Below are 25,935 nucleotides of genomic sequence, written 5' to 3'. Positions count from 1 at the left end.
TGTGAGCCGGCCCTGCAGGCACAGAGTCTGGTGGGGGGACAAGGACAGTGAAGGTAATCGGTTTCAGCAGCGGGTGGACACAGGGCTAGTGTGAAAGGAGTCACCCCAGAGGAACGGGCCGAGCCGAGGCCAGGTCTGCAACTGGTTCAGCTGGACAGAGCTGAGGGGAAGGCGGCAGATGAGGTGGGGGAGGTAAGCAAGCGGGGCCGAAGGAGTGGCCCTGTGCCCGTGTGGCTGACCACCCCTTCGCCCCCCCGAGGATGCTGGGAGCCATGTCCAGGTGTGACTGCTGCAGGCAATGAACCGGGAGTAGAGAGGGAGAAGGAGAACCCCTTGGTTTTCAGGGATGTCAGCTTGCAAGGGCCTGATGGCCAGGGACGTGTTGGTGATGGCAAGAGATGCACAGATCCAGAGCCAGAGTCCACGGGTTTGGCTCTGGGGTTTGGAGAAGGAAGGGCTCTCAGATGTCTCCCACAAGGCCAGTGCCCAGAGGGCACAACAGAGCGGGATCTGTCTTGATGGGGTGAAAGATGGACCCAAAGAGTGGGAAGTTTGAGTTCGTGGTGCCGGTGAGTCATCCTGCGGGAGATGCCGACTGGGTAACGCGGGTAAACAGTGGATAATATGTCAGAGCAGACCCGGGTGTGATTCCGAGGTCAACAGCCTCTGGAGGGCAACAAAGTCTTAGGAGTAGGTGCCAGTGTGGTGGGCCGTTTGGGATGAGTGTTCGTGGGGAGAACAGAGAACCAGGGCGAGGGCCTCAGGGAACATTACAGACCCCAGGGAAGGACCCTGAGAAATGAGGCTGGAGAGAGGAGGACAGTCTGGCTGCTGAGGCATCATGGAAGTGCCCCAGGAGGCAGCGTGGTCCGGAGCCACCAGCTGCTGCTGAGTCAGAAGGAGAAGCATGCCCAGATGTAACAACCAGGGCTGGGGGAGCCCTGGTGAGGAACAGAAAAAGGTGACCCTTCCTCAAGGAGTTTACTTGTATCAGAAAACTACTGTAACCTGGATTTTATTAGAATGAAACACTTGACTGCCATCTGTGGGGAAACTGTGATCAGTAATAAATCATGATGTCTTAGGAGCTGTGCCTCATATGGCAGCCCATTGGTGACTGCAGAATCACAGTCCTCAGGGGGACAGAAAACAGTGTCCAGTGTGGAAGATCTGAGCTGAGGTGCACACTACCCACAGAGGAGGCTCCAGCTGTGAAGAATCTCTGAGCCCCATCTAACGGCTGTCTGGGCATAGGGTGGTGCCACGGGTGGTTCATTGTCACCTAGTTCTATGGAGAACCGGGTCCCCACCACCCTTCATGAGCTGGCTTGTCCCTCCTGTGCCCAAGGTGGCAGCCACAGCTCCAGTCATTACATTTTCTACCAGCTTAAATGGCAAAAGATGAAAATATATCTCCTTGCGTATCCTCTGTTTGGGGAGACAAAAGTTCCCTAGAATCTTTTCCTACCTCCTGCCCACCTTCCAAATAACCTCCACCACCTCCCCCTCACATCTCGTTGGCCACAAACGAGTCACAGTCTCTTCCTAAACCAATCATGGGAAGGACAACAGCCTAGGGCCGGGATGGCTCCTTTCTCAGCACATGGCCTAAGTGAAAGCTGAACTTACCTGGGATATTTTATGCAAGGAGGAAAGGAAGGGGGTGGCTGTTGGGGAAGGAGACCCACAGAGTCGGCCATGGCTTAAAATCAAACCACAGTGGATGGAGTTAGTGGAAGGTGAAGATGTGGAGACAGCAAGTGTAGATGATGCTTTCTACAACTTTGTGACGGGAGAAGAGAGCCCGTACTGCAAAGATAGATGGAGGGTGACCATGTTTGAACTTAAAACCATTCACAAAGCCAAACAACTGGGAGACAATTGGAATTTATCTCCCACCTCATGCTCTATGGCCCCCTCAGCCCTACCCAGGCAGTTCCCCATGCCTATCAAGTCTAACTGCTCAGGGTATCTGTAAGTCTCCCTTTCTAGGCTAGTCTCTCAATAGCTGCACCCCTGGAATTTTGGACTCAATAATCCTGTGTATGTGCAGGGGGATAGGGTGAGGGAAAGGCAGGAAAGACTTTCCTGAGTGTGGAGGGATGTTTAGCAGTTACTGGTGACAGGAGCACCCTTGCTGTCCCCAAGTCATGAAAATCAAAAGCATCATCAGATATTGCCAGATGTACCAGGGCGGGGGAGAAGGGAGAACCCTGGTTCAGAACCACTACGCTGTGCCCATGAGAAAATTCTTAACAGATGTTTGAACTGGTCTCTGTCTCTGCACACTGTGTGCCTTCTATTGTCTTTCCACTTTCTGTCCTTGGCCTATAACCCCTGCTCCCCCCATCAGTGTATTGTAGCAGCGTGTTTACTTGAGTTCCTGTCCCACTCAACTGTGAGGTCGGGGTAGAAGCAGGAGAGACAGGAACCATGTTCATCTTGCTCTCTAGAGCCTAGCACCCTGCCTGGCTAATAGTTAGACCTATATAGACAGATAGATGATAAACAGATAGATCAATAGATAAGACAAAGAGACAGAGAAGCAGATAGACATATTTGTTTAATGAATGAAAGGCATAAATGAATGAATGAACAAATCACAGCTGTGTTGCCTTTCAGATCTCCCCTAGTTGACTCTTGGACTAGTGAACCTCTGTCCTGATCACCTTGAGTAATTCTTACCATTAATGACCACATACATTGTTGGGAACTGGGAAGACCACTGGACCTTCAGCTTCTAAAAGGCTATAAGTTTTATACAACCTGAAGTATACCCATGTACCCCCAGAGGACTCCTGTCAGAACTAAACTGAAATGAGTTTTCAAAACCCACACTTGTGATCAATGTCAGTCCAATTTCAAGTCCTCCCATGCCTCTTCCTTGCATCGGAATGAAGTTCAACTCCTCAGGCACAAGGCCCTTCAACACCTAGTCTGGCCCTCCCAGCACCTCTTCCTCTCACCTCTGCCTCCCTGCAGTTTCTCTAGGCGCTAATAGCGCTCCGCCTCACGGTAGCTGGTGTTCCTTCTCTCCTTCTCCCCCTTCCCACAGGGTACAACATCCAGGTCTCCTAATACACTCTTAGCCCCATACGGAGAGCTATGAAAGGCCAAAGGTCCTATTAATTAATTCACTGCATCAGGAACCTTCTCTAGGGCAGCCAAATGGAATGTCTCAACAAGCGTTTGTTGGATGTGATGGCTCTTTGCCATCCATCCTCTCACTTCCTATGAGTTTTACTTGGAGGCCTGTATGGTCCAAGGGAGTAGCTTCAACCCTAGCTTCATTATGGAGCCAGCTTTGGACTAAAGCCAACCCAGAGGACAGAGTAGAGAGAAAATTCAAGTTCTTCATGACATAGTTGAGAAGCTGGATCAGCCCTTGCCTGAAGCCAGTCATTCTAACTGTTTCATTTCCTTTAAATCATTAAATTTCCTTTACTAGTTGGAGTAAGGTTTTCTATTACCTATAACTCAGAGCAGCAGGAAAAAACAAATGAGTGAATGAAAACATTAAAGCGTGGGCACAATGTCCCCCAAAATTCTTTTAGTCTGGCTGATAGTTATGTGGTATGCATTTACTTCCTCTTGCTTTCCTGTATCTGGAAGAAAAAAAGAACTTCCTTTCCAAAGCTAACACCCTACACTACTTCTCCAGAAACTGATTCTCCTGTATTTTTGATCTTTCCTTCAGCAGTGGCTTCTTCTTTCCCTTCAAAAATGCTCAGATCTCCTCAGCCTTTAAAGCATTCTTGGCACCTCCTGAATTAGGGTACCCTCTCCCTTCTTTTCCCCTATGGGCCTTCTCCCTGGGGTAGCTGACTCTCACTGCCTCTCCACGACATGCCCTGTGGGTATGTCGAAGACTCATCACCAAATTGACCTCCCCAGAAAGTCTCTTGCCAGGGACTCAGAATTCCCAGGACCCTAACAGAACTATATACACTATATACCCCCAGCCAGAACCTCTTCTGAAGAGACAATCACTCTTTTAGACATGATCTGCTCTGTTCCAATCACCCCTAGTTCCCCAACCAGAAGAGGATGAGGCTGGGCCTCAGTCTGGGTCCCACAGTGTAGTGAAGGGCCAGGGGACCTCGGAGGATCTCTCTGTAGCCTTGGGGCCTGGGCCACGGGAGCAGCCTCACAACAGGAAATAGGAGAAGCTCTCCTGCGTAGCAGGAGAAGAGGTGGCCAGAGTTGTGCTACAGCACGCCTGTCCCTCAGGCCACTGGAAATGTGATGTTCTCATGCTCTTTGCTTTTGTTCTAAAGTATGTTCCTGCTGCTGCCATAGATGAATCCTTATTCCTTCAGGAGATGCCAGACCCATGGCTAAAACTAAGCTTTAGGCTGCAGAAAAAGATGTGTTTTGTCTAAACCCGATATTTAACGCAGGGTAAGGAAGCAGAGGGAAGGAACCCAAAGAAATCCCAGCAGCATGAGGCCAGGTCACACCGGGGTCCAGGAAGTTGGCCTGCCTAGACAGGGCCTCTCCGGCCCACTCTTTGCAGGCTACTTGATATGAAGAGAAACCTCTTCCCAGGTGTGGGGGTGCAGGGGAGAAGGCAAAATCCTGGAGAGGCACAGTGTGCTTGATTTTTAGGCATGTCTCAAAGCCCACCCCCCCACCCTTCACCCCCAACCACAGATAGCCCTGGAACTCTGAACACTGACCAAAAGGTGGCACAAGGCCTCGTACACAGCCCCTCCCAGTTACACCTACCCAGATACTCCAGAGACATACACCAACACCGCCTCATGGTTCCAATGGTTTTATACTGAAATATATATGGGCTGATCCAAAAAGGACTGGGTTGGGGGGAGAAAGAAATGATGAGAGTGAGGTGAGCCTGGGCTCAGTGTTACCAACTCTTAGAGCGTGTCCATCTGTCTCTCTGCCCATGCCACCAGGGCAGTCGGGCAGGAGTCTGGAGGAGCTCAGTGCAACTGAGCGGAAGAGGCAGCCTGGGTTGAGTATCCTCAGCTGAAAGGCTTCACCAGCTTCATGGCAGCGTAGTTCTGGAAGGAAGGAGGAGGGACAGGTGTGGCAGCCGCTGGGAGGGGAGAGCTGGGAGAGAAGCCTCTTCACTCAGACACCTGCTGGCTCCTTGCCTCGCTGCCCCCACGCCACGCCCGGCATAGCCTTCTCCCCCACAGGGAGAGAAGGCTAGCTCACACCCTGCTGGACTCCACAGACACCGTCCTGCCTGCGGCTGCAGCCACCTCAAATGCTGTCTTGTCCCCCATCAGTGGAGGCTTCTCTCACAGTCTGACCTGCTGCTCAGACCGAGGCCTGGTGCCTGGCGGGCAGCAGGCTGACCTGACTTCTTCCATCAGACAGGTGGCGTGAAGGTCCAACCCCAAGCCCCCTCCCACACCACCACTTGGAACTCGGAGCTCACTTCTGCTCCCAGACAGAAAGCAGGGAGACGGGGGTGTGGGGCGGGGGGCAGGGGGAGTTACAGGGATGACCCGGCACGAGCGTCAGTGGGTCACCTCTGATTAAGCTCTGGCTGCTTCAGGACTGACAGGAATCTCCTCTGCCCACTCACCCCCACCACCACCGAAAACCATGAAAACACATACAACACAACACAGGACTCCTAATTGGGACAGTATGTTCCCCCAGCGCCTGCCGGGGAAAGCCAACTCTGGAAACAAAGCCGCCGCTCCTTCCCCGCCAGATCGCTGCTGCCTCCCCACGCTGGCCTTGCTCCCGGCTGGCTTTGAGGGGAGCTGAGAGGAATCAGACAGACTTTCCTCTCTGTCCCCCTCCCAGGGGAATTTCCAAGAGGGTGGGAGGTTAGGCCAACTAGAGGGGAGAGGCCTGGCCCTGGGCCCCTCCACCAGCCTTCTGTCGGCACGATCTAAAAACCAGGTGAGGGGAACCAGGTCTGGGACCTGGCTAAAGGGAAGCAGGACTTGCCCATCTTGCAGCAGAACATTCTGCAGCCTCAGCACAGACAGCCCCTCTATTCCAAGACCCCTCACCTAGGACCAGGTGCCACAAGCCAGCGCTGAGTGACGGAAGACAATACTCCAGAGAACTCAAGGAGTGTGATGCCATCACTGGGGCCCAGAAAGCAGGGCCCATGCTCAGACTGTGGCGTCTGGCCACGGACCCGTCTGTCCATGCAGCCAGGGCCTGGGCTGAGCTGCCCCGCACAGTGGAAGCTCACAGTCCGCAAGTGACAGAAGAGCTCCCCGCTGCCTTCCAGCCAGACAGTGGGGTGTCCTTCCCCAGCTCCTGTAGGCCCAGTCTGTCTTGCAGGCCAGCACCGAGGCAGCCAGGAGGGGCATCAGGCAGAGAAAAGGGCAGTGTGAGCCCCAGATAGAGCAGGGACCCGGAAAGCATTTCCTGGGTCCAAGGGCAGACCTCCAGCCTGCAAACCAGTACTTATACCCTACAGTGCCCGAAGGCAGCTTCTCCTCAGCAAACCAGGGGCCAGCCCAGCACTCTGCATTTCTCACTAGCTGGAACCGGTACTGCTGCTCAGTTGAGGAGCAAGCATCTGCACTGCCTCTCCTTTGCCTAAACCTCGTGATGGAGCATCTCAGGGTATCCTGGGTCCCCCTTGCTCCCCAGTGGGCCGAGCTCCCAGCAACACCAGCCTGTCAGTCTCTCCTTCATCCTCATAGCACACACTCACCTCATGCTTCTCGTCCCCTCCTGAGCTGAATGGCGGCCAAATAGACTCAGAATGAGAGAAGGTGAGCCCGGGGACAGACCAGGCAGGAAAACCACACCTTCCCGACTCAGGTAGGCACCTGGGCCTGCCCATATGGGAGGCACCGAGAAGTCCTAGGCCAGACCTCAGACCCCAAGTCACCGCTGCGGCAGTTTACTCTCCAGGCCCTCCACAGTAACAGTAACTAATCTTGCATTTGTCCTTTTGTCTTCCTTTGCTTCAAGAGGGCCCCCCCAAACTGTCCAAACTTCAGGCCTCAACAATCTGGACCCAGCCCTAGACAGCAGCCATGGCCAACGAGCCATGACCTCTGCAGAGCCTCCGGGCATGTTCAGGCGGCTCCAGGCAGCTGTGGGCTCTGAGGGCTTCGGGGGCCGGCCTACAGCCCAGCATCACCACCCCGGCTCCAGAGCCTTCTTTGCTGCTGGTATCACAGCGGGAGCCTGGGGCTGGGATGTCCAGGCCAGACCCCCCCTGCTGTTCCCCACAGTTTATGAAGCCAGGGACCAGGGGGGTGGTGTGTGGTTGTAACTGGCTCTCTGCTGATATCATCTTGCCAGCCACAGGGCAAGAGCTGGCTCCATCCTGTCCCCCCTTTCCTCCTGGAGGACACACAGAGCAAAGGTTCACAGGCCAGGAACTCCCCAGCCGAAGTGCGGACCGGGACTGAGGCCCACAGGCCAGGGCCGGGAGCTGTGTGCGGGTTGCAAAGTAGCCTTGAACCTGTCCCTCCCCGCTGTGGTGTCCATCTCTTTGCCAGTCGATGTGACCTGGAGTTTTGACTTTAAAGGACATTAAAAATCAGGTATCAGTCTGGGAACCCTCCAGCCCCTTCAAGGTCCGAAGCTGCAGGAACTCCGGGAACTGGAGCATGTCCAGGATGGCCCTGATGAGCGGTGAGGCCCCGGGAGCAGGGCCAGGAAAGATCTTTGGGTCCTCCTCCCTTGGGAGGAGCTGGGTGTTGGGAGGGGGCCCCCTCACTGGTGGGGCCTGGCGGCTCTTTCCCAGCTGGCTTTCATCAGGCACACGCACCTCCATGTGCCGCCTGCCAAGTAAGGGCACCTTGGCCAGCCCCTCTTCCCCCACACCACCCCGCTCACCGACATCTGCCCCCATGCCCACCTCTGCAGGAGGCAAGACCTGTGCCACAAAGGCCTCAGGGGACACTGAGACGGCGCTCACCCCCATGCCCTCCCTCGCTGGGGGCCTTAGCAGGTGCCGTCCTCACCAGAGATAGGCTTCACCTCTGCGCTGCCGCCTGCACCTCCCTTCCCTTCCCGGCCCAACAGTGCACCCTCCTTCAAGGAGCGTCCCCTGCCGCCCCTGCCAGCTCGGTCCAAGGGCCTGACCCGATTACACATCCCCAGGGCTGGTCGAGGACAGCTCTGTCTCACATGAAGAGCAAGAACTCAGCTCCCCAAAGGACTGAGAGCTCCCCGAGAGTAGAGTATGTCTCCCCCGTCAGACCCGGAGCTCCCTCAAGACTGAACCTGTGCCTGGCCCTCCCGCCTGCTCACCGGGAAGGCATAGACGAAGATGCCCAGGAACAGCAGCAGGATGAAGAGGATGATGAAGAGGATGATGGCGCACCGGAACCGCCGCCACAGGATAAACTTCATAGTCTTGTACGGGGAGGTGAACCAGAGGAAGGAGGTGTCGGGGCGCCTGAAGGAAGGTCCCAGAGGTCAGCAAGGCACCCCTTACCCAGGCTCTTTCCTCAAGCCTTGCTGCCGAATTGCCCTGGCTCTCCACTGTCACCCCCCGCCCCTGGGCCCCAGCGCCTGCCCCCAAATTGACCCCTTGACACCCGCATTCCCTTCTCCCCCCCAGCCTTTGCTAGTGCTAGTCCCCCTGTGCGGCCAAGCCTGTACACCCCACTCCAGCCCAGTACACCTTCCTGCCGCCCTCTCCTCTGATCCCGGACTGAGTCACAGACTAGAGATTTGGGAGTGGGCCCATGTTAGGCGAGCTGTGGCCCACTCAGCCCCAGGTTAGACTGACCACTTGCCTAAGCTGCTGCACGGGCAGGGAAGGATGACAGGAGGTAAACCCAGAGAGTCAAGAACCTCAAAGCATTCCCCTAGTCCACCTGGAAACCCAAAGAGCGGGAAGCACTTGGTGTCTATAACAACTGTTTTAACATCTATTGCACGCTGCTGGCTCTGTCTGCTGGTCTCTGGCCTCGCCCGACGTCGTTGGACAGGATGACCTCTCGCCTCCCTGACACCATGGTGCTAGAGCACGGCGACAAAGTGCTGTCTGCACCAGGTCTGGCTTGCACGCACACACACCCCGAGCACCCCCTCCAAAGGCACCTTCCGGTCCCCAGTAACTCCTCCCTGGACTCATCTGTACCCCGTGGCGGTATGTGAAGGAGGAAAGGCAGGGGCTGCCCTATTTCCTAGTTAGGATAATGAAGGCGGTCTAAAGCCACGTTGGCACCACAGTAGAACCACAGAAGGCAGCTTGGTTGGGGAAAGGTCTTGGTAAGACTCCAGAATCAACCAGACCAGGAGGAAGCATTGCAGCTTCTTCATGAAATGACCTCACTTAGCTTTGTAGAGACTATTTCCTTGCCTGCAAAATGGGAACAGTAACAAATAGCCGACAGGGAAGGTTCCACCACACAACATGTATGTGCCATACCAGGGCACGCTTGGCATGCCACTCGCAGCTGCCCGATGGTGACTGTTCTGGAATTAAAGAAGGAGCCGGTGTTCCCACGACCATGCCTGTTGCCTGCTCCCTAACACCGTGTGACCTTGGACAAGTCACATCTGTGTCTGAATCACGTGGGTCTTGTAGCTTCTGCATGCCTAGGAAGTGGGGTGCCTCCCAGACTGTGGCTACACCCCCAGCCTCCCCCGCCGACATCAGAGATCAGAGGTTACACCAACCTGGGGTCCTCAAGCTTGGGGTTCATGTTGGGTTCATCCCGGCCCTGGCCGGCGGGCCTCTCCTCATGCTCGCTCTCTGCCACGATCTCCAAGGTCATCTCCAGCTTGCCCTGCAGGGACAGAGAGCACGTGTCAGGCACACAGTGGCCTCTCTCACAGCTTGAAAAAGGGCCAGGCCAGGGCCACTGTATTATCTTTTTGGAAAAAAATATAGGACTGATTATAAAAGAAGTACCACTCCTCACAGAACATCTAGAAACTACAGACTCATGTGAAGAAAGGTAAAGGGCACCTTGCTGCTACTGGAGACAAGCCTTGGGATGTTTCTATGTATATACTAGGCTTGCTTTTCTCTGTGAGTATATGAAATGCCACACTGTGAATATGTAGTCCATAGCTGGCTTTATTCACTTAGGAATAAATTCTGTTAGAGTCTATAGCTATATATTACTTAAGGTTTGTTTTCAGTATCTGTAAGACATTCTGTGGGGTGGATGACCACAATTTATTTAGTTAACTACTTATTTTGGTTTATCTGGGTGGTTACAACTCTTTTGATAGTTTAAATAAGGCTGCAACAAACACCTCTAACCTAGGAAATTATTCATATGAACTGGTTAGCCTTCGGGCATATTTTAGTGGCATGACAGAGTCCACAGAAATACTCATTGTTGAAATCTCTTCCTACATACAACCCACCAAATTGCTTCCTCAGATGTAAAGCCATTAGGACTCCCAGCAGAAGTAAATGAGGGGGCCTGTCTTGTTTCATCCTCACCAGCAAGGAGAATTTCTATTTTTGTATTCTGATTTAACAGCAAAGAAGAATGTTTTCACATTTTAAAATGGGCCATTATTTCATTATTAGATGGAATAAAGCTTTAGTGTTTAATGGTTTGCACAGCTTTGTATATTATCCGTGCATGCACTTTGTACCTCTTTAACATGATAGCATTTCTTAGTCATGGTTATAATTCCTTATACAACAAGGGCATTTTATTTCAAGGGCTACTCTAGAGGTTCGTTGGCTGCGGGCCATTTCTAAGTAAACTGTCAGGGGTTCACTTCCCCTCCAGAGGAAAGTGGGCTCTCCACATTCCATGCTCACACCCTTACGCAGCCCTCTGGGCAAGGAGACTGGTACAAGGGTGGTCCCTGGAAGTCGTGCCCCCACAGAGGCCCAGGTCAGAGAGGAGGCCGGGGCACAGGGCCCTGGGATGGCCAGGTACAGGGTACCAAGAAAGGCGCTGGAGAGAAGGGTATCTTTTGATTTAAATAGTTTTCCCAGGGTTGCGAGCTTCGCGGGACTAGCAACTGCGAGTAAGAGAGACAGTGCCTCGGGAAGCGGAGGGCGGGAGGGAGCACCACGCAGGCGCCCACCATGTCCACAGAAGTGCCCCGCGTGCGGCGGCAGCGAGTGGCCGCAGACTCACCGTCAGGGTCTTCTTCTCACCCTCTTCTGCCACACAGGGCCACCAGCCCTTCACTGTTTTCTGTTCAAAGAGGGACACAAACCGCTCTGGGTGGAAAGTGTCATCCAGCTGATCCAAGGAACACTTCTCAGCCGTCTTGACCGGCTTGGGCATGCGGTTGAGATCCAGCTGTAAGGAGCCTGTGGCAGAGAGGGGTGCTTTCACTGAGGGTTTCTCCATCTCTGCAACTAGGGCCATCCTGGGCTGGGCAGATGAAAAGCTCACTGTCACCTCCTCATCTTCTAGCCATTGACAAAGCCCATCCACTCTCCGACTCTCCATCCTCTCTCCGACTCTCCATCCTCTCTCCGAATCTCCATCCTCTCTCCGACTCTCCATCCACTCGCCCTCTCATCCCATCTGTACAGCCTCACAGATGCTACTCACACATGCTCATACCCACTAATCTACCAGTCCTGAATCACCCTTGCCAGGACAGCCCACCTGCTCAGCCATTCATCTGACTATATACAAATCCACTCATTCACCCTTTGTCTACAGCCATTCATTTGTTAACTTTTTGAACAATTTTTATTGTGAAAAAATATTTACAACAAAAAATCTGTCGTTTTAACTATCTATAAGAGTACAATTCAACGGCATCAATTTCACTCAAAACATTGTGCCATCATTACCACTACCTAGCCCCCAAAGCTTTTCATCCCCCAAACAGAACTCTATACCCATTAAACTAACTCCCTATCCCCCCTTCTCTCAGACCTCTGTAACCTCTAAAGTAACATATGCCTCTGTGAATTTTTGCCTATTCCAGATATTCATGTAAGTGGAATCATATTTTTTCCTTTCATGTCTGGCTTATTTCACTTAGCAAATTGTTTCCACGTTACTATTTAATTCCTTTTTAGGGCTGAATAATATTCCATGGGATGGATATGCCACATTTTGTTTATCCATTCATCTGTTGACAGGCACTTGGATTGTCACGTCTGCTATTAATAATGCTGCCTCAGACATCATCACACAAGTGCCTTTGTCCAGTCTTCAGTTCTTCAGTGGATATGCCAAAGAGGAGAACCGCTGGGTCATATGATGCTTCTCTGTTTAGCTTTTTGAAAAACTGCCAAACTGTTTTCCACACTAGCTGCATCACTTTACATTCACACCAGTAATGTATGAAGGTTCCAGTTTCTCCACATCCTTTCCAACACTTGCAATTTTCCACTTTGGGTATACTTTTTATAGCCCTTCTAGTAGGTATGAAGTATTATCTCATTGTGGTTCATCCACCAGATTTTTCATCAGCCCACCTCGTTATCCAAACAACCATCTTTCTACTGTGTCATCTACTTATTATTTCCCTGTATAACTCCATCCATTAGGTCAGACCATACAAAAATGCTGGTCTGGTATTCAACAGCCTTTGACCTATAAAAACAACAATTTTATGTGGTTTCACTTAATCCAATCACAACAACATGATGAAGTTGATGGGACTGGAGCAGAGTTACTAAAGGGATTAAGTGAAAGCGATAAATCTAAAAAATGTTTTCTGAGATCAAATTAAAGAAATTCTTGAATACCATACAAAGGACATTAGATTTTATTTATTTATTTATTTTTTAGCATAGAATGCTCAGTTACTGCAAGTGTCCACTGACTTGGAGCTTTTTTCCTAGTTTTTTTTCTTTCCGTGCATCCCTCTATCCACCTATCTGCTCTGGTCTAACTACCCAGATCCCTCTAGAATACCACTTGTTGAGCACCATATTCATTTTTCCATCATTTGTTCACCTCTATATCAGCATTCATAGATCTAAGCCTCCACCCACACCGCTCCAGCTTTCAAGCAGAGGTGAATGCGTATTTTCCAACCTCTATGCTTTTAATACAATAATAAGAGAAAAATAAGGATATGCACACACACACAGACACACACAATTATCCCAGTATCCACAATTATCCCAGACTGATCTACATAAAAGACTCTAAAGAAACACAGGACTATCTCTGCATGGCAAGATACTAGATCTTCACTATTACTTTTAAGACAAAAGCAATAAACATACCAAAAAGTACAACATGTAAATCGAAAACAAATATCAAAGAGTAAAAAAAGCTTTGTGAAGTAAAAAAGCAATAGCTTCGATAGTTTTTTAAAAACAAATGATGAAGCAAATAAACTTGAATTTGAACACATTTCCTCATTCAGTAAAAATGTAGATTTCGTTTACTTTTTAAAATTAATTTTCTAAAATCTCATGAAGGAAAGGTTGATAGACAAATGCCAAAAATGTTTAAGTTTGAAAACAAAAAAAAAGTCCATAAAAAAGTTTGAAAAAAAAAAGAAGTTATTTGTGACATATCCTTACTATCTACCAACCTCAAAGATCAGTAATAAAAGATGAACATCCCAATGCCATGGGAAAAAAATCCCATCCACAATATGGATAATAATTACATTTTTAAAGCTCTACCTTGCAAGCCATGCTGAAATTCAAATAAAAATAAAAAAGAAATATCGTGTTGGAATTTTTTTTTTTTTTTTAAAGATAACACCAGTAGCAAAAGTTTGAGCTAAATACGAGTGCCCTTGTAAACTGGGACACAGGTAGGAGTTTTAAAATGTTAAGATCTTTCTAGAGGGCAATGAATTAAATGTTTTAAAAACCACTAACATGCACAAGGCTCTAAAAATGTGCTTTGGAGGTCAAAAGAGATAGGTACAAAGGTTCAAAAAAAGTGACCCTAAGAAAGCCACTCACAGCCCTCCCTGGTGGCGCAGCAGGTTAAAGCACTGCACTAAGAAGCTGAAACCACTTCCTCATGAGTTCGATTCCCTCCTGCCCCAGAGGTGACCACATGGTGTGGCAGACCTCTCCTGACCCGCCCGCTGCTCCCCTCAGCAGTGTACTTCGTCGATCTGCCCGTTCTGCTCCCTGCTCTGTCTCTGGTGATGTCTTTCACCGCCCCTGAGTCTCTGGCCTGTACCCCAGTTCTGTATGCACAAATAAATAAATCTTAAAAAAAAAAAAAAAGCCACTCACATTGGAAACTAGAGGTGACCTGCATCTCCACCAGGGAGGATGAGTCAGACTAAGGCCCATGTGCTTGCTGGAACCTCAGGTGAAAATGAAAGATGACGCAGGTGTATACAGGTAACAGTGACAGAATAAAAATCAGGGTATGAAATGGTACATATAGTGCTAATCCATTTCAATATATGCACATCACTAAAATGCTCAGACGATATATATGTCAATTTACACATGAAATAACAGATGCCAAACTATTCATGGCGGTTATCTTGGAATAGTGAGATGACAACCAAATAGGAATCTCTAGTTTCTAAAACTGGTGCAGGAATTCTGAATTCCAGCATAAGAATAAAGAGTAAAAAGACAAAAGTCCTGTTTGGTGTCATGAATTGGACACCCTGGATCTGTTACGATGAAGTACTGGGATGGTTTGTGGTCCTCTGGATCAGGTGGCCTGCTTGGGTTGTGGGGGAGGCAGGGGCCAGCAGGAGCTATTTCCAGAAAGTGCCCTGCAGGGCCCCAGGCTCAGCAAATGCCAGCTCACCTTTCTGCAGTCAGGGCCAAGGAGGACTCTAGCGACTCACCGACCTCCCTGCTCCCAAGCTGCAGGGCAGAATAGGGACCTGGACTCCTGACTTCTGGCTGCCCTTTCTAACAGGTCCACTTTTTGTAGTTAAGTTAAGATTAAGATAACATAAAATGCATCATTTTACCATCTTCAAAAAGCACAATTCAGAACTTTAAGTACATTACAAAATTGCGCAACCACCCCAGAACATGTCCATCATCCCCAAACAAACATTGTGTTAGCAGTCACTCATCACTGCCCCCACTTCCCCATGCAGACCCCACATTCTGTCTCTATGGATTTGCCTGGTGTGGACACCTCACGTAAATGAAATCATATAAGTGTCCTTGTACCGTTTATTTTAAGTCTGTAAACAAAAAGGATTGTCCTTCCCTCCAGATCTCCAGATCCTTCACCCCAGCACTGCCTGCCCCCTGGGTTTCAGCACATGTCTCTCCACCAGAAGCCTGTCTGAGATTGGGGGGTCCTGGATGGGCCATATGTGTTCAGCCACCAGTCACTCGCACGGAGGTGAACCCCGAGGACGTTCTTTCTCACAGTCTACCCTAGGGTGAGGGGCAGGCTGACAAGCCAGCCAGGAACAGCCAGTGGCAGGTGTATGTGAGCTTCCACCTGCGCTTCCCGCTCTCCCTCACTGCCCTGAGCCCTAATCTCCAACATGGCCCACTAGCCGTGTTCAATGCCACCGCTGCTGACAGGCAAGCCCTGCTGGTCCCTCTGACCACAGCGCCACGACTGTCTCAGACCTAGGGACCCTACTGCCTAAGGCGGGAAGCAGGACCCAAGTCTCACAGACCTCCCAAGAGAGGGACACACACACACACACACACACAGTGGTGATTCTGGGGCAGTTCCTAGATGCCCCATTCCTGGGTGCGGAATGGTGCTGACCTAAAATGGTGCTCACCCAAAAAATCGTCAAAGGAGAACTTGTCGTTGTCCCAGATCTGGAATACCACTCGAGCCGGGATTTTGCTCTCAGTCTTGTCCAGTCTCCAGAAAGCATCCTGACCCCAAGGAGGAAGCAGGAGGCAAGTGAGAGAGGGGCAGGAGTCCCTCCCAGCTGGAGGCAGCCTGGAGGAGGCCGTGCAGCGGGCCCTGCGGCCAGCGCTGGTGAGCCAGGTCCTGGCAGGCAGGCGCCTCGAGCCAAGGGGCCCGTTTTTTAATCATAGTTTTTACTTCCCACCTCACTTCCAATCCCATTCCCCTTCCCCACCCCATATGCACCAGCCTCTCACCACTGTGAACTCATCCTCCAACAACCCGTGAAGGAAGTAGCATCTCAGCCGCCAGAAAGGTGTCCACGTGACACAGCTAGGAAGTGGCAGGCGTGGTCTGGAGTCCAAACCACCAGTTTCCAGAGTCCTGCTCTCACCTCCAACTCCTGCTCTGCTGCTGTGATCCCAGGAACAGGGTGGGCTGGCTGGTGCCTTGGGTGTCCCTCCCGCCCCGGCTTCCAGCAGAAGGATCCCCCAGGCCATCAGGAGCTGGCACTCAGGGACAGTGACCCCACGGCGCCATCACCTCTGAGAACTTGCGTCAGGGCTAATCAGAAGCCTCCAGAGCTGGAACATTCACCAGTCCCTGCTCTCCACAGACCAACCGGTGCAAAACAGCATCCTCTTGGGCTTCATCAACTGGGGAGGTGTCTTAGAGCAGCTGAGGGGATGCTGGGAACGCAGAGGCCTGGACCCACCGGGGATGCAGCCCCAGGCAACCCAAGGGAGAGTCACCAGGGTTTGCCTTCCTGCTCATGCCTCTTCTCCACCCCCCCACCCCCACTGAAGTTTCCCTGAGCGGGTGGCAAGGACGGGAACACTCTGGCTCTCTGGCAGGTGGTGGACACCGGGTCTGCTGCCAGGCCTCTGCAGGCCCCCAGACTCAACTCCGTGGGGGGCTGGGAAACAATGCTGACCACACAGGGCTGGTCTGGCCTGGGGGATCCTGCACACACATCCTTGCCACACAGCCAGGGCTGCGACTGCACCGTGGCCAACCCAGGCCGCGCAGACCCACCCGAGATCACAGCAATGCCCCGTGAGGAACAGACACGACAGAGACCTCAGTCTGGACGGCTGCCGGGCTGGAGAAGGGGCTCAGGTCCCCAGCTGCCTCTGGCCCCCCGGCCCAGCTGAGGTTCCCCTTGTCTGGGCCCCGCCCTCCTGCAGGTGCCTCCCTCCTCGGCAGGGCTTTTACGGCCAGCTCCCCAGCTCCGCAGACCTGCCCGCACAGGCCGCCAGCATCCTCCATGCCTCTGGCCCCAGTTTATGGGCTCAGTAATGAGCCAGAGGTTCAAACGGCCCCTGGTGGGAGCAGCTGGGCTGGGGCTCCGGCCTGGGGAATGGCCCCCCAGGTCCCCGCTGCTCATTACGCTCCCGATCTGGGCCCTTTTACTAGCTGTTTATTTGCAGGGTGGGTGCCTGACGCTCAGGCAGGCCCCAGTGGGTGTGCTGGGTTCCAGGTGGGGAGCCAGTCGGGGCGACCAGCGGTGGTTCAAAGCAGCTGGATGAAAGGAGACCTTGTACTTTACGACAGTCTCGTCTGGTTAATGGGGTCCCTTGAGGGCCTGCCTGCCTGCCAGAGGCCCTGAACCCCTCAGCAGAGGGCTGGCTCTGCAGCAGGACTAGGGGAGCCCAGAGCTGTGCACTGCTTCCATCCCATCCCACTCCTGACTCAGTCCTTGGCCCAGACGGTTCACTGGTGACTACAGACAGCTCGGCTCCCCGTCTCCGGGGCCCCTTTTCTCACAAAGGGGGCACTGACCCACTGGGTCGGGCGAGTTTCTCCTTCGAGTGCTGACTGATTTCAGCACCTCCGGGCTGTGTCAGCCTCCTTCTGATTCCCACCATACGGCCCCCACCCACCCGCTCCAGGAACCGGGCACCACACAGGTGGGATTCCTGCTCCCCAAGTCTCCCTCAACCTCCCCACTCCTAAGGCCTCTCCTGGAGCCCTGGACTCCTGGGTTCCCCTTCCTCCCCTGTACCCCTGCAACCATGGGCTCCTCACGCCTGCAAAGCTAGTCCAGGCCTGCGGGCGGCACCCCCACGGTTCAGACCACTCGCCCCTTCTTCCCAGAGGAGCCCACAGCACAGAGAACCTCTGCCAGCCCGGGGCCACATCCAGTTCTTACTCAGCGACCCCAGGGGGTTTCTCAGCACCACCAATTAGTGTGTCCTCTCCCTCTCCCTCGCTCAGCGTAACAGCTACTTCCAGCTTTTGTCATTTGTCACAAATCCCTGTCATGATGCCAGCGCTTATCTCTCCTTCCCCACTTCAGGAAAAACCTGAAGCCTCTGGGTCCTGCAATGACACACCTGTATCTTGGCCATATCCCGCCGTTAACGGCCAAGGATGTCCCACCTCTCACTTGAGCAGGCCCATTCACACCGCTCAGCCTCGTGCCCCCTCCAGGTCTTGCAGGGCTTGATGAACACCAAATTCTGCAGATACCTCGCTCTCCCTTCCCCACTCCCAGCCCCACTGTCCCGTGTCATAGAGAAGAGAGTCCAGGGATGTTTCATCTGGAACTCTCCTCAACCAATGCAGTATGCAGTATTTGTTTTGTTATGGAAACATCTAGTGAGGCCCACAAGATTATCCCTACCAACAGCCGAGGCTTTTCTTGGCTGCACAGAACTGAGGGCTGTTGCCGAATCCTGCCTTCGACAGGCACTGTGCAGCAGGCCTGGGGGTAAAGAATGCATTAGCATTGCCGCCTGGATTTTCTTTTGTTTGCCCTTCATAGAATGCTCAGTTTCCCTAAAGTGCAGAAGGTGCTGTGTGCCTTGCTGGGAAGGGGTCATGAGCAGGGATGTAATGAAGAGAACTGAGAAGGCCTGGTGGGGGGAAGTGTGATATAGTATTCCTTATTTCCCTTTTTTAAGGGAAAGAGGACTCTTACAGGTTTTGCAATTTGAAGCTTTGTGCCCAATCTGAAAGGAAATATGACCTGCAGAACCTAACCTCAGAGAGGTATTCGGTTGGGAGAGCACACAGGTAGGACACGGGCAGCCAGAAATTCCAACAGCGGCACCTCGCACCTCAGTTAGCCTGGCTGTGAGACCCTGGCTGCCTGCTCCCTAAGGACAGGTGTGGTGCCACCAGGAAGGAGCCACCGGCCATCGGGAACTGCCTGTGTCAGGAGTGAAGCGTACATGGGCCAGATACCTAAACTCAGGGATGCTGAAGCAGAGAGAGCCGAGCTCCTGGACCCTCCCTCCCTGTGCACCGGGCCTCGCCAGGTGCCTTCAGCCTGGGGTGGGAGGAGTGGCTTCTGGCCTGGAAGAGCAGAGTCGCTCCAGTGACTATTCCATGTGAACAGTGACCACACGTGCCAGACACAGAAGTGGCAAAGTGGTAGCAGGAGGAACTTTGCTTGGCAACACCCAGTCCTATGATGCCAAATCCACAGGCCAGGATGGGCCTCCTGGGAAGTTCTCCTCCGGGGTCTGCCCCTAGCCGTCTGATGGCCAGGCTGGGTTTGCCTGCAGCTGTCTTACTCTGACCCCACGGACCTGCCTGCTGTTTGGTTTGTGTTGGGTAGGAAGAAAGGTGATAGTTTTAGGATTTGGCCTCATTTATAAATGGTTGTGGCACTGGCAACATGGGGGTGACTGTGAGGTGGTAATGAGGGGTGGAGATGGGGATGGCAGCTGGGCACTGATGGGACAATGGTGGTGAATGACTTTGGCAGTGAAAGGACAATGGGGGTAGTGTTAGTGGAAATGACAGAGCAATGGTGACACTGACAGTGATGGGGAAATGGTGGTAATGACTGTGGCAATGATGACATAATGGCCATGGGCCGGGAGGTCCCCAGGGATGGGGTGGCCTCGAAGGCGTAGCGATGACAGGGCAGTCACGGCTGTGCGGTCACGCTGACATTAGACAGCCCTGGCACTGGCACCTTGGGGGCAGGAATGACACTCACCTTCTTGGCTATCGTGCAGACTTGCTCAGCTGGCAGGTAGTCAAAGGGGAAGATGAACCTCCAGTTAAAGTTGCCTTCACCTCCCAGGGACCGATAATGTACGTCTGTCTTCTGTTTGTGTTCCTCAAAGCCAACCATCCAACTAGACGTACACATTTCAGAAAACATTTCTAATTAAGGTTTCCACCACGATATGGATCTTCAACTTAGGTCAATGAGGAATTAAGAAGATAAGTGAACTTGGCAAAGATAAAACAAAAACATTTCCCAAGAAATCGCCACAACGTGCCAAATGTGCCATGAATTTAGAAATAGTCCAACCTCTTGTGAGGGCCATCTTGGAAGTTCAACCCAAAGATGATGTGGAAGAAGCAACCAAATCTGGTGGGGTAACAACTCCCCAAAGATGGAGACTGTTGGAAAGGCCCTTCCTCCTCTTCTCACATCGAATCTCTACCCCCACCCCCCATTCTCGAGAGGGCCCGACCCAGAGGGAGCATGGCAATGCCACAGAGCTGGCATGGGTGGGAAGGAGGATGGCCCTACCCCTTCACATAAATGTCGCTCATCTTCTCCCCAGTGATGCTGAGGTCATCCAGGATCACATCCTTGGTGTTCCAAACAATACAACGCAGGAAAAACCTGTGGAGAAGGGCAACTCAGGTCCACATGGATTTCCCACCAGAGGGTGGTGCTCCACCCTGAGATGCCAGGAAGCCAGCTCACCCAAGAAGTCGCCAGTGCTTGCCTGGCCAGACACTTGGCCGGCCTACATCACAGCAGCACCCTGTGGCCCAAGTGGCCCAAAGCCCGGCCCAAGAGTGACCTCCCGGTCCCACCCAAAACTCAGTTCCAAGCCAATGGCTGGGCCTAGTCACCTTCTGGCTCTCCGTGGGGTGATGTTGAAGGGAGGTCCAGGCCGCCCCAAGGCCTTTGGAAACAGGTCAACCCACATCTGCAGCTTCCCCTGGGGAAACAAAACCCTGTTCTCTCACCAGCCTTTTTCCTCAGTCAACATTCACCAACCACCTGCTCCGTGCCAGACACTTAAGTCATAGGACAGAGACTCCAAAGCCTCCTTGTAGAGGCCCACTGCCCTGTAAGAGGGGTGCCCGGAATAGGACCCACCAACCCCTGAACCCCTAGGCTTCTGACTTGGGCCCATGCCCAGGATCTAGGATTAGGACAGGTTTCTCAGATATGTGATGTTTGAGCCAAACCTGTGTATGCCAGGTGGAAAAGGGGCAGAGGCATTTCAGGCCGGGGAAATAGCACAAGTGAAGTTCTAGCGATCAGAGAGCATACTTTAGTCATGGGAGCTCCAAGGATTTCTGCAACAAGAAATTACTCTACCTGCACCCCCTGGCTCCCTCCCACTCTGTAAGCCAGCTGTTATTTCTGTCTCACCTCACAGCAGAAGGGGCATGGACTGAAGCCACCTCCGTAAGCGCTCCGAGCTAGAGAAGTCGGGAGCTAAAGTTCCAACACCTGCTGAGCCATGTGGGAAGCTGGTGGCCACAGCACCCAGGGGAAGAGGGCACCCATTCCCAACAGAGGCAACACCCCACAAAGGCAACCTCACAGTCACCCTGGCCTTTGCCTACCGCTAGCCTTCTCTCTCCTCCTCCTCCTCCCGCTCTGAGTCCACCCTCTCCAGGAAGCCCCCTTGGCCTCAGCCCCGGGTCTGCTTCCCTTCGTGTGGGAGGATGCCCTCACCCCTCCTGATGGTTGCCCTCTGTGGCTGCTGTTATTATGCCATAGGGTGCTGGGGTCACCCTGTTCTGAACACCCCATGTGTCCCAGCACGGGGCTGGCCATCTGGAACATCACTGGCCACATGGTAGGAGGGCATCTTGAGGCCAGGCTGAAATAACAAGGCTTCACAATGACTCCCGGGAAGTCAGAGATCTGACCTGGGTGGGGGTCAGGAGATGGCTCAGGCTCCTTTCCCAGACCCTAAGGCATGCAGGGAACCTGGGGCGGAGGGGCCAGGCCAGGAGTTGCCCTGACAGCAGTGACCACTCAGATCCTGGAGAAGCTGTCAAGGAGGGATGAGCCAAGCACCAATTCCCTGAGCGGGCCTTGGGGCCGTCCACTCTGTCCTTGGGGCTAGCCAGGGGCCACACTCCTACCTGCTCAATGTCTGGCTGCAGGGGGCTGTAGAGGGGCCTGGACTCCACGTGCTCGGGGACCAGGCCCTGCTGCTGGAGGACATGCAAGGCCAAACGCTCCTCCACCGGCCCCAGGTGTGGGTTCAAGATCCGGCCTGCCTCTGTCCCAGAGAGAAGACAAAACGGCCAGGGCTGAGAGGGCAAGAGGTGGTAGGGCTGGCCGGGGAGGCCCCTGGCCCTGCAGCCTCTCCCTAGCCCAGGCACACTTCTGGTCCCCACGCCTTGCTATCCACCAATGCCCAGCGCCACTCCTCACCCCCTCTCCCCCACCCCTCGCCACCCCTTCACCCCTTCCCATCCACACCCCTTCATCCATCAGACCTGGCCTGCCCACGTTAGCAGTGCCACAGGAAGCAGCCCGGAAATGCAGGGGACCACTACATGCGTCTGCTCCTAACTGGCTGGGTGACTTTGGGTAGGTCATTAACTACCCTTGGCCTCAAAGGCTAAGGTATCATCTGCAAAAATAGGCAGATGTTGGTCTCACCACATCTAGTTCTCTGGCTTTCGTTCCCTATAAATTTATGACCATGAGCCCTGGTCCCTGTGCTAAAGCTGCTCACAGAGTAGCAGAGGAAATGAGACCACCCCTAAAACAGACACACGTTCTATAGGAAAGAGAATGAGGTGGGTTTAGGGGCTGATGGAGAGGTCTGGCCTGGCCCTGACCTGCAAGAATCAGAAAAACAGGAGAAGGGATTGGGGCGGGGAGGAGGGGCGGGTCAAAGCTGTCATTCCCCTTTTATAACCCCAGCACCAGCTGACATTGAACATCTCTGGAGCCAGGGAACCAAGGGGCCAGCTGGGGCTGTTAACACCCCCGGGGATTCTGAGCTGCTCTGAGTTGGAAGTGGGGGGAGTCTGGGCCGCCCTGGGTGGGCAGGCATCTCAGACGCGGCAGGGCCACGTCTGAAAAGAGCAGCAGGCAGCCCAGGGGCAGGGGTAGGGTGACTGTTTGCCTGCCCTCGAGAGGCGGTAGGCACTGGAGCAGTGGTGCTGGCTGGGTGCTGAGGACTGGAAGGTGCCATGTGGTCAAGCTGGCAGGTTAATGCGATTCAAGTACAAAAACTGTTTCTCAGAGGTGGGTTGCACCTCAAAACTCCAGGCAAAGTCTATTACCCAGAGCCGGAAGCCAACCTGACCCTCACTCTGGCTTCAGACTCACCTCTCATCTTGCCTTCAGATGGGCTCAAACTGACCCTAGATTCTGACCCTGGCCTCAATCTGACCCTTCAGCCCCCACTGACCCTTGATCCTTGCCCCACCTTCACTCTAATTTTCACTAGGTATCACAGGTGAGTACTGGTCCCCTAAGTACCAAATGCCCGTTTAGCCCTTTTTTGTTATGCAGGATAGACCTACACTGAAGACCTGGATCATGTCCACTTGGACATCTATGACAGTAAAGGAGGGAGAGGGAGAGCCCCAGCCCCATGGTTTTGGGGTGACGTGACAGCTCACCTATTTCTGCAATGGTGTATTCTTTATCTTGAAACACCACGTGGTCTGCCTGGTACAGGGGAGCCTTGATCCTGTGCTGCTGGCAGAAGAGGTGGAGGAGCTGGGAGGGGGAGAGCTGGTCTCTCCACTGGTTCGGTCCAGAGCTGAGACCCAAACACAAGACAAATCAGAGCCGCTTTGGGACTCCGCCGAAGCCAGGCGCGCAGGGCGACCTGCACACCCACGTGCATGCAATATCCACCTTCGCTTTCACAGAGCTGTGATCGCTCCTCCTGACTGGGGAGCTACATCCTATAGGTGGTGGGGAAACTGAGGCCCAGACACATGTATGTGTTGTTTAAATACATACAGAATTGGAACTTAGAACTGTCCAATTTCCGGATTTAGAGAACCGGACCAGACCCAGGTTGGCAGGAAGTGGGAGGGACAGTCCATAGTAGTTCACTGATGAGCCACATGGATCCCTTAGGGTCTCTCTGGGCCTATATCCCATCATCTGCCTCCCTACTCCTTTCCTTCCTTCTCTCTGTAGAGGCTTCAGGAGAATCAGATTACAAGAACCAGGTTCTTAGAGTCAGACAAACAGGTTGAAATCCTAATCCCACAATTTACAAGCCATAACATCACTGGGCCTCAGTTTCCCCATCTGTGGAGTGGAACAGGGACTGACAAAAGGCCTAGCCAGGGCTGGCACACAGTAAGCACCCAGGTTTAGAGGGTCTGTTGTCAGAGAAACCGCTGGCCCTGTGCACCTACACACAGTAGGTCTGAGGGAGTCCACAGCGAGCCCCAAACTTGGACAGCAGCCTGTTCTCCAGGTCAATGACCGTCTCCCCGATCTTCTCATCCTTGGAGAGGAGGTCATAGTCGTACAGCGTGATCTTCAGGTCCTTCTCCAGAGGCAGAGTGCAGGTCAGCTCAAACATCCTGCAGGGGAAGGGTGGTGTCAGGCCAGGGCTGGCTCCCTCTGTCAGCAGGCAGGGCAGGAAGTTAAGGTGGAAGGGCGCGGTGGGCAAGACCAGCAGCTTGGAAGCCATTCCTCGGGCCCCCCTCCCCCCACGCCCCCAGAGTTATCCCCGCAGTTCACCCTGCTCAGTCCCTGGAGTTCTTAAAGCTCAGCACCGCAGCATCTGCTGGGACGGCACTGGTGTGCGTGCGCCTGTGTGTGTAGCTGTCCAAACAATCCGGACTGTGCCTACGGCAGATGCCTGCCTGATGCACTACAGAATGAACGAATGTTGGAGCAGTGAAGTTTTCACCAGGACAGCAGGAGATAAGAAATGTGAAACTCCAAAGCCAGGGGCCAGAGCTCTGGAATTTACCAAGGGAGCAGTCTGGGACCCCACTTTGGGACTCAGGGCTTCAGATTAGGCAAGGATTTCTGAAGAGACTTCATAGGAGGGAGCTCCTACTGTACTCTGATCACATCCCCGGCATGGCGTCACATGTGGTGGGATTGTCCCCGCTCCCCTGAAATGACTTCCCTGCAGCTGGGAGACAAGCCCAACACCTGGCCTGAGCTCATGGGCGCCAGAGCAGCTGGAGCAGGAGTGGGGGGAGAGGCTGCACTCGGGAGGCGGAGAACTGCACTCAAATCTGCTGGGCCAGAAGACAATGCTTCCTGCAGAGAGGGCTACCCCTCTCCCCAAAATCCCTGAATCCTGCTACCTGGAACCTGAGGCCCCAGCAGCAAGAGAACGGAGAGGCCTGTCTGAGCAGCAGGGGGGTGGGGCAGCAAACGAAGGTACCCCACATCTGCCACTCCTGCCAGGAGCTCCAGGGGGAGGCTCTCAGGGGCTCCCTGGAAAGACCCCACAAGAAAATAAACTGGCTTTAAGCATGTGCCACCCAGAGGGTGCCCGGCCGACAGGGGCAGCAAATATATGAGGTGGGGCCTCACCTCTAACACGGACTGCCTCCGTCCTGGCCTGCATGAGTCTGGACCTTGGTGCCATCCCATTGGGATTTGGGGGGGAGAAGTGGACACAACACAAGGCAAGGCCTCTCCTTCCCTCTGCACACATGTGCTGAACACAACTCTATACTCCCAGCAGATCCAGCCAGGAGAGGGGGGTTGACCCCCAGAGCCACTCAGGGTGCCCACAATTATTTATGATGGGCGTCTGCTTGCTGACTTGAGACTGAGGGCTTAAGACAGAGTGGACTGGCTAGAGGTGAGCAGAAAAACTGCTTGCCAGCATGTCACAGTTCCCACTGCAGGAGTGAGGGCAGAAACCCCACAGAATAAATGTTTATGGGGCACTGGCAGACCAAAGCAAAGTTGTGTTTTGATGATATCCCCAGAGTTTGTTCGTTCCACACATGGGTTATAGAAAGAGTTTCTGCTGTGAAGTGAGGGAGGCTTGAAACTCACGCTGAGAAGCCTGGCTGTGATTTGGGGAAGATGGGGTGAAACACAGTGGGAGGGGTGTTTCTGCACTCTCTCTCCACCTGGGCTTTGAATCCCCATCCTCTGCCTGCTCCATTCACTGGTGGCCCCAGGCCAAACACTAGACTCAACAAATAGGGTTCTTCTCCCCACCCTTCTTTTTTTCTTTTTAAAGATTTACTTGTTTATGCATACAGAACTGGGGTACAGGCCAGAGGTGCAGGTGGTGAGAGGATTCATCAGAGACACAGTGGGGAGCAGAACAGGCTGACTGACGAAGCACACTGTTGAGGGGAACAGCGGGCGGGTCAGGAGAGGCCTGCTGCATTGTGA

The 25,935-nt window shown here is 53.2% G+C and overlaps 1 protein-coding gene across 15 annotated transcripts in view; it reads right to left on the bottom strand.

Moving 5' to 3' along the window:
- Nucleotides 1-4,761: 4,761 nt before the first annotated feature.
- Nucleotides 4,762-25,935, bottom strand: part of DYSF (dysferlin) — a 196,220-nt gene continuing 175,046 nt past the window's right edge. For all 15 annotated transcript variants that reach the window (XM_004691507.2, XM_004691505.2, XM_004691513.2 and 12 more), the window contains 11 exons: nt 23,970-24,140; nt 23,214-23,356; nt 21,714-21,853; nt 20,460-20,548; nt 20,128-20,223; nt 19,582-19,723; nt 15,556-15,655; nt 11,025-11,203; nt 9,592-9,701; nt 8,212-8,359; nt 4,762-5,024 (listed from right to left, as the gene is read on the bottom strand). In XM_004691507.2, the coding sequence (XP_004691564.1) occupies nt 4,986-5,024; nt 8,212-8,359; nt 9,592-9,701; nt 11,025-11,203; nt 15,556-15,655; nt 19,582-19,723; nt 20,128-20,223; nt 20,460-20,548; nt 21,714-21,853; nt 23,214-23,356; nt 23,970-24,140 (1,357 nt within the window). In that variant the 3' untranslated portion in view covers nt 4,762-4,985. The remainder of the gene's footprint in view (nt 5,025-8,211; nt 8,360-9,591; nt 9,702-11,024; nt 11,204-15,555; nt 15,656-19,581; nt 19,724-20,127; nt 20,224-20,459; nt 20,549-21,713; nt 21,854-23,213; nt 23,357-23,969; nt 24,141-25,935) is intronic.

Source organism: Condylura cristata, unplaced genomic scaffold (genome assembly GCF_000260355.1).
Source record: "Condylura cristata isolate star-nosed mole 26May11 unplaced genomic scaffold, ConCri1.0 scaffold00031, whole genome shotgun sequence".
Lineage (NCBI taxonomy): Eukaryota > Metazoa > Chordata > Mammalia > Eulipotyphla > Talpidae > Condylura > Condylura cristata.
The sequence above is the reverse complement of the archived record's forward strand: the minus strand, read 5'-3'. Positions and strand labels throughout refer to the sequence as shown.